The sequence below is a fragment of the Diabrotica undecimpunctata genome, chromosome 3 (genome assembly GCF_040954645.1).
Source record: "Diabrotica undecimpunctata isolate CICGRU chromosome 3, icDiaUnde3, whole genome shotgun sequence".
Lineage (NCBI taxonomy): Eukaryota > Metazoa > Arthropoda > Insecta > Coleoptera > Chrysomelidae > Diabrotica > Diabrotica undecimpunctata.
Genome location: NC_092805.1, coordinates 156,475,886 through 156,484,891, shown reverse-complemented (window position 1 = coordinate 156,484,891; position 9,006 = coordinate 156,475,886). Strand labels below are relative to the sequence as shown.

The 9,006-nt window shown below is 31.2% G+C and overlaps 2 protein-coding genes across 2 annotated transcripts in view; one reads left to right on the top strand and one right to left on the bottom strand.

Annotated features, from left to right (window-relative positions):
• The first annotated feature begins 696 nt into the window (after nucleotides 1-696).
• Nucleotides 697-1,203, top strand: LOC140436107 (uncharacterized). Its single transcript, XM_072524814.1, has one exon. The coding sequence runs from the start codon at nucleotides 697-699 to the stop codon at nucleotides 1,201-1,203; it is 507 nt and encodes a 168-aa protein (XP_072380915.1).
• A 953-nt stretch (nucleotides 1,204-2,156) lies between these two features.
• The window catches only part of LOC140436257 (uncharacterized), a 39,445-nt gene continuing 32,595 nt past the window's right edge, over nucleotides 2,157-9,006 (bottom strand). Inside the window, exon 2 of the mRNA XM_072524957.1 lies at nucleotides 2,157-3,534. Coding sequence (XP_072381058.1) covers nucleotides 3,467-3,534 — 68 coding nt within the window. The 3' untranslated portion in view covers nucleotides 2,157-3,466. The remainder of the gene's footprint in view (nucleotides 3,535-9,006) is intronic.

The following is a 9,006-nucleotide window of genomic DNA, read 5'->3' as shown; positions in this document are numbered from 1 at the left end:
GCTTCTCTTGATTTTGTTGACCCTATATATTGGTTGAGCTTCTCGCATTTACTTTCCCACACTTTACACATTACAACTAGGAAATAGTTTTTGCTTTAGTTACTTTTTCTGTTTAATCTTGCGTGTTCGTCTATCATCTGAGTCATTTGTTTGCAGCCACTTTTCATATGATTGTTTCTTGTTGTATACTGCATTAGCGATGTCATTTGTCAACCACAATGAGGTAGCCTTTTTGTTCCGTTTAATCGTGCCAAGCACTTCATAAGCTGCTTCGTTGATTTCATGCTTAAATGCTTCAAAAGCTTTATTTTACAGGAATCTATTTTCACACAAAATATGAAATAATTATGTTTGCCATTGTACCTAGAGATGGCACAGTAGACGCATGACATATACCACTGTGGCATTTAACAGATTTTAGTAGCGTGTTTAAAATCAGATCTAACAACAGATAATTTTTTAGGTTCACTAAAAAGGTCCATTTCCAGAAGGGATAAACCATTCAAAGTCTTTTGTGACAATGGAGCCACCTTCCAGGGAGCAAACAATCAAATAAAAAAACTTCTAAAAGACAACGTCAGGTTAAAAAACTTTTGCCTTGATGATAAAATTGAATTTTGCTTCATCCTGAGTTATTCTCCAGTATTTGGGGATATATGGAAGGCAGGCATAAAGAGTGCAAAACATCATATCAAAATGGTGATGGGAAATAATATTTTAACATATGAGGAGCTTAAAACTTTGATTAATCAAGATGAAGGGATATTAAATTCAAGACCACTCAATAATAGTGATTCAACTGACGTAGACTATTTGACCCCAGGTCACTTCCTAATAGGTGCTCCTTTGAAAAGTTTCCCCGAAACTAATTTAACAGATATTCCCCAAAATAGACTGAAATTTTGGAGGTTGTGTGTTCAAATGCAGCAGCATTTTTGGCAAAAATGGTACCAAGATTATTTGACGCAATTTCAAAACAGACCTAAATGGAGAAAGTCGTTGCCAAATTTACAAGAAGAAATGGTTGCACTTGTAAAGGAGTACAACGTTGCTTCTTTTAGGTTGTCTACATCAAGAAATATAAAAACTATCCCTGGTAAAGACGGAAAGGTAAGAGTGGTGGAAGTAAAAACTAAAAATGGAACATACTTACGCTCTGTCCCAAAAATTGCTGTTCTACCCATTAACAATAAAGACATTTAATGAAAAAAAGGATAAAAGCGGTGGAGTATCTAGTTTTTGTATCAAAACCAAGGCCTCTCAGCATATTGGCGAAATAAATTCTCAACACAATATACTTTAACATATTCTATGTTTTGTGTGACACAAGGTGTCCTATGTTTGAGACCTTGTGTGTATCTTTTAAGTTCCACACATGCGCATTGTTAAAAAACAAAAGGTTCGTTATAAAATATCTCTCAGAAAAGATGGCTTCTTGTCAGTCCAATAAACAATTGTACTACTACTACTACTAAGGATTTCCACAGTTTTCACTGTCTTCCTTCACTCAACCGTTTTCTCCAATTTTCCCTGTCATTCCAGTCTCCATCTCGCAGGGTTCTTTTCTCCATAGCCTCGTCGATTTCATCTCTGAATGACCTTCGGGGTCTTCCTCTCTTTCTTCTTCCAATCGGGCTCCATTCTGTGATTTTGTTTATCCAGCGTCCTCTGTCCGCTCTTCTGACGTGGCCGTACCAGGATAGTCTCTTCTCCTCTATATAGTCGATTATGTCTGATTGCACTCCCATTCTCCGCTTAATCTCTGCGTTTTCAATTCTGTCTCTTTTTGTAAGTCTACAGCTTCTCTTCAGGAACTCCATTTCTACTGCTCTTATTCTACCTCTATTTCTCTTGTTTATTGTCCAGTTTTCGGACCCATATGTCAGGATACTTCTTGTCAGGGTATTATACATTCTCAATTGTACTCAGATAGTAAAAAAAGTATATAAGTTAAATAAAAATATAAGTGGCTCTTCCCTTTGGGAATCCAATCGGTTTTGTGTAAAATGTGTTTGTGAAATAAAGGATTTATTGTGAAAAGTTGCCTAAATTATTCCTAACGTTCTCACCAACAAAGTTTCTTGAATGTTGAAAAAATCCAACAGTGACCACTATTTTCAAATACAAATATTTTTCAAGTAAAATAAAACAAAATATAGATTGAAAAATAAATAGAATATATTTTAAACCATTTACAAGAGATTCCATACATACTACATACAAATAGTGTACTTTCGTGAAAGTACATACAAAGACTAGACTAAAAATTTTTTACAAAGTCCAAATTTTTTGATGATCATAATTTCCAAGAATATCATAGTAAGCCTTTTTCAAATATACAACAATATTATGATAAATAATCCTAACACGTAAATTGTTTGACACAATATTATATTTTCCAGTGAATAGAAGTTTTTGCTACAACTTTATTCTTACAAATATAATTTGTGTTATTTAACTAAGAAAAGTATAAATCCCTATACATAAGACCAATGGGACCTAAACTAACAAATGTATAACAAATGCCAATTATGGTCAGATGCACGAAATGATATATTTTTGCATTTAGTTACAGAGCTCCACCGACTGAAAAAAAAAGGTCGAAAGCTCGGCATTCAATCAGTGGCTCTCACTGCAATTACTTCGATTAACTTAATCATTTTACCTAAAATTGGTCGTTTTTTGTTTTACCGGGTTTATTTAATACTTTATTATTGCCATTTTAACTCAGAATATGTCTATTAAGAAGAAATTTTAAAAAGAAGTGAGAATTGGGAAGCATTGTTAAACAAGATTTGAGTGTGATTTTTTAATAAATGTTGTTAAAAATTTTCTTAGATTATAAAAAATGTCGAACTGATCAATTGGTCAACTGGTCAAACAATGATGTATTCTATGATAAGATACATTAAATACTTTGTGTCTTTCAAGCAACATTTTTCAAAAAGCTCTATTAATAAACTCAAGAGAAAAACTGTTATATTTTTTGTCGGTTGATATTTTATTAATTTTTATCATTATTTACGAAAATAAACTTATCATTTTTTAATATTTCTTATTGACACTTGTTAGTGCATCGTAGAAAAACAGGAAATGCTGACGACATTGTTTATTATCTGCCCAGCTTTTCTATTCATATGGCCTTCGATATAGTTAAAAACGCGTAAGTCGGACAATTTTTTGTACAATTAAATGGATGTTTTGTTTACAGATCATAAATAATTTGTACTAGTAATTGAAATAATCGAGCTGAAATGATACTTTACGTGTTAAAATCATCTTATCAATAAAAATTCAAAAATCGAACATTTACGCCTCACTGGGATAATTTTACAAATCAATGTGTTGCACATGTTTGGTTTTCTAGTTCACCTAAATAATAAAACTTTGGATCAAAATGCTGTAAACATACATACAATATACTACAGTCTTTAAATAATTTATATACAATAATTTGTTGATAGCTCTAGTTTTCTTTGCTGTCCTTTAATGACTTATCTATCGATTGCACAGTCTTCCTAGCCTGGTAGAAATCTGAAACAAGAAGAGATTTCGTTGGTTAAATTGTAAATGTAAATGTAAACAAAATAAAATACTACAAAATTGCATTATTAGATCTACTGTTGAGGTATATGAGTTTCATATTTAGTAGCGGTAACATATATATTGTAGAACGCTTTAAATGCGGGGACATTTGATCCCTTCTGTGTTACAACCGATCGGATGCCTGTGCGGAGCGTTTTAGTTGGGAAGCAGTTCGTTAGTAGAGTGTAGAGTGTTGTTTGCTGTAATTTAATTATTTTGAATGGTGATTTGGCGTTCGTGGCACAATGTAATTGAAAATATTGCGTAAGATAACAACACTAATTTTCTAGAAAGTGCCAGTGCCGGTGTGAATGTAATTCTTTAACAAAGAGTAACCCCAATAAAGATTCGAGTGCATTTAAATGATACATCGCAGCAAGTATGGTTCAATGTGTACAAAAATCTACATAAAAAATTCAGCTACGATGAAAAACTGTTTATGTCCACTCAGATGATATAGCTATAAAATGATATAATGTTCAGTTATTGTGTAAAAAAGCTGTCTTATTGGATGCAAAAGTATACAACATAAATATGAAATACATTAGTTTATAACAAGAAAAGAAAATATACGTAAATATAAATGGACTGCAAAATAGTGCGTAGTGAGACGAACCCAAAACAACTGAAGGAACAACAAAGTACCAAATGGAGTATAATAAAAGGTTGTAGCATTCTTTTCTTCCACTCTATATGAGATTTTACTTTGCATCTTACAAATCTACGAAAGAGAAACACGAATTGCGTGTCAAAATCTTCGAGTAGAATAAACATAATTCTATTGTTTATTTACATCGACAAAAGCCGAGAAGTGAAATCCAATCGCCAACTAAGTAAAAATAAAATTATAAAGGTAACTGGGAGAATTTTTACCGGGGAGGGATCATCGATGCGTGATAATAAGCATTCCCATTGAAATTAGTCACTAAGTCAAAATTAAACACACTGAAATATGTATAACGGGCAACAGAAGTCAAGGCCATTGTGGAAGAGGTGATAAAAATAAAATGAAGTTGGGACGTCCACATAACCACATATAATGATGGGTCATGGAGAATCGAAGGGATACGAAAATAAAACGCACGATGATTTCAAAAGAGATGAGTAGACGACATAAAAGCAGCGAAGTCAAACAGTGAATGAGATTGGCGCAGGACCGGGAAAAATTAAAGCAATTAGGAAAGACTTGCATCCGGGTGTGGATGGAGAAATATTGACGAAGAGAGAAAAGGAAAACAGTTTATGTAAACATTCTAATAGACATAGAACTACACTTTTTAAGCAACTGATGTTTGTTAACAATATCATTTTTTTGCTAAATGTCTAATGTGTCACTTACTCCAATAAACGAAATAAAATAGAAGCGAATAGAGATTTAATTCATATATAATGATTTAGTAAATACAGTATACTCCCTTTATAACGAACACGGTTATTACGAGGTTTCGCTTATAACGAGGTACATTAGATGTCCCGTGAAATTTCTATTGAACTATAACCCTTTATAGCGAGGTAAATTTGCTTATAACGAGAGAAAATAAGATTGCAAAACGTGTTTTTTACGTTTTGGCCCGACCGTAGCTATAAATAAATACCCTTTTTAACTGCGGGCCGCCCGCAATAAACTTCTTACAATTTATGATTTTTAGTCGGAAATGTAAAATTTATGATTCACAAGTGTCATTGTATTGGGTTGACCATTCACACCTAATAATATGGGTCCTAATAGACAAGATGTGGAAAGTGTTTTAAAGGTTGTCAGAAACAGTTGTCAGGTTATCCAAGGACAAAACGCAAATGAAGAAGCATAAAACTGTTTCACATCTTTAGAAAATATGATAGATAGAATACTGGACAATTTAAAGCAGTCAAAAATGACAAAATAACTTTATACGCTTTATACATATTTACAGAATACAGATTTTTTGTTTTAACATATATCATTGACAGTAAAAGTAAACAACTCTTTTTTGTTTTAATGCATTTCATTGATAATAAAAGTAAACAACTTTGTTTTAAAAACGCCATTCAAACAATATTTATTAGCATCTTTTATTGCTCCGAATGGTTTCACTATAGAAAGTTAATGTTTTAGAAAACTACATATTCATAAATATGTATCCACAAAATTATTGTTGTTGGATATAACGAGATCCGCTTATAACGAGGTAATTAGTCTGCCATTTCAGTTCTCGTTATAGAGGGAGTCTACTGTATAATTATTGTAGAGGTTCTACCCTGTTCTGTTTGTTAGTTGAATTAAAAATACATTACTTGCATTTTTATATTATTTTGCATCTATATTTACATTTACGTAATGTTTTCATTTATTAGACAAACCGTTTCATTTTCATTCGCAAATTCGGGACCTTTACCATTATAATTACAAAGTATAAGTCATATTTGGCAATGGACATCAACAAAACATTTGCATTTCGTTTAGCTTTGCACCATAAATATTCATTACTGGCATTCAAACCGCCTACTTCTATTTTAAGGTGAATGTTAACAATTATTGTTGTCTGATGGTAATTTTTATTTTGCACTTCCTTACGTAAAAACCTTGATAGCCTTATGAAAGGTAAATACATTTTAACGATTACTTATGAATAGCAACTGTATTTTGTAACTAATAAAATTTTAATACGATACACATATACATATATGATATATATTGTTTGTTTTATTTTCTCGAACCTTAAGTTTCTATTTTTTTTGGAAAACTTTTTTGGGAGTAGGTTGATTTAAAATTAATTATTTTTAAAAGCTCTTTATTTTAGTTGACGTTTCGGCAGGTACTCCATGCCTTTTTCAAAACAATATCTAAAATACATAAACTATAATAATCACTTTGGAGTAAAGGTTGCATAAACACATATTTAGAGGAAGACTGTGTACTGTTTATATGCCATGTTTGTTTTCATTTGCTATTGGTATTACTTTTAATAATTATTAATGTATCTTGTCTACAGAATTTCTGACCTGTTTTCTTCCCAGTATAACTGGCTTCTTTGGCTAATAGGTCAACAAGTTCAGTGTATTTGAACGTATGTGAACTTTAACCCACAAAAAATGAATAAGACTTTGGTTTTTATAAATATTATAGAGAATATTTATAATTTGGAGGACATAATATATGTTTAAGTTATTGTTAAGAAAATTTGAAGTTTCAGTGGTGATAATGGTCATAACAGATAGTTTTTCAGGTATTATTGTAAGAGATGTATTCTTAGTTTTTTTCAAAGTATGTTATTGCTTTATATATCGCTATAGCTTCAGTACTAAATATTGAAAAATAATATATACATAAACAGTTACAGGCTTCCTAGATTGGTCTTCAAAATATTGGAACGAATAATAGAATTTAGTAATTCTGGAAAGGGAAAAAGTCATTGAAAAATGGCTTGACTGTAAACTGAATATTTTTTTCAGTCGCGTATTCTTAAAAATTTATTACGTCATATATATAGTTGTGGTATTCATAATTGAAGAGTAAAAATATTAAATGCACAATGAAATCAATATTTCAGATATTATAGAAAGTAAAAATACTCCGAACTGCCTGGAATTAACCAAAGGTAATCTTAGTCATAAATAATCTTTTGTATAAATATAACAAGTGGATAGTGCACGTACAATGAATAGAAGTTAACGATGGTTTTTTCCCATAAGCCATAAAGTGTTCCGTAATCCGGGTTTGCGCCATGAACAGGACAATAAAAATAATTAATAAGTAAATGGTTCTTCGGAATCTGTAAATACCCAGTAGAAATTAAGTGTTTTTGTAGAAATAATATGAATTAGGAAAGTTTGTAGGTATTTCTGATTTTATGTGGGGAGTGGTATGCAAATTTCTGATTGGCCGAGAATTTGGAAAGTGGTATGATGGGTGTGTATAATGAGAGGTTGGATGGATGGATAGATGAGATAAGAGAGGTAGTTAGTTCCAGTTTCTTAAAGTGAATGGAGGGTTTTCGAGATGGTCTGGTAAGTGATAAAGAATAAGTTGTGAGTTAGTGAAGTAAGTGTGTCCGACGGTAGTTGATCTGGTACAAATTTGTAAGTAAACTTTTCCTACTTGTATTCTACGTATCGCTGTTTATTTTGGAACAGGAGATTAAGTTTGGCGATAGGAAAAGAGGCTGGCATCATTGGAAAGGTACGTGCATTCGAATGAGAGCATTGAAGACACTCAATTGCAATATCTTGTTTAATATTGCCAATTACATAGGAGGCTGCTGAGAACGGATAGTTGATTTTGCATAGAACGAGGAATTGGATAACTCAAGGCAGAGGAAGCGTTTCAACGGGAGAAACATTCATAATATATTCAATTTGAGAATTTTGGGTCAAATAATATTATATCATATTAGTAACGTGTGAATAAGTTGTCGATAGTCGAAGGAGATCAAATTTGTACTGAGAGGGGACACGGAGTTGTGGAGAGAATTGGATAATTCATACAAATTTTTCTTGGTACAATCGATATACCAAAATTGCATTAGGAAGGACACTGAATATTACTTGATTTGTTTATGTAGAATAATAAGCTGGATTTTAGATTGTAATTGTATTATATTATCCATGCATTATTGAAGGTTCACGTACGTAGAACGAATTTTGTTTGATAAACATTGTATGCTAATAATTTTTGGAGGTATTTTAATGAGTTTATTTTATTACATTATTTTCATATCATATTATGTTGTTTTATTCCGTTATTCTTTGGACCTAACCCATCAGCTGTAAAGTATAGATATTGAAGTACGAGTAAAACCTGAGATAACAAAATTGAAAGGTGTGATATAAATCATAAGTCAAAAATTTAAATATTGTTTTATATATATTTTTTGTAAAGTTTTAAAATTAAAATTCTTGATATCACATTAATATATATATATATATATATATATATATATATATATATATATATATATATATATATATATATATATATATATATAGTCGAGAATTTGTCTTCACTTCTTATGTTATACCCATATCACTTTTATCTTTTTCAAAATTTTGCAATATAATCCTTTAGAAACACGATCTTTATTGGGTATCTCACATAATAAAGACGCAGGCCAACCTTGTTACAACAATAAGCGCATTCAAGAACTTTTTGCAAACTATTCGAAGTATAGAAAAAAAATACCTGAACGATTACGTCACAGATCATCTGTTAGATGCTCACAGCAACCATATGTTTCGTTGCCGCTTTTTCTACTTGTGCAATCTGCAATATGTTAATACGAAATAATGTGCAGAAAATTGCTTGTCTCTTCTAAAGAATGGATTATAAAATTAAAATAAAGGAATTTAGTAATATTGCATAAAGTAAAATTATAAGTATGTTTGAAGGTAGTATTCAATGATTTTTGATATTACTACAAGAGTATCTACCCGATAATGAAAAAT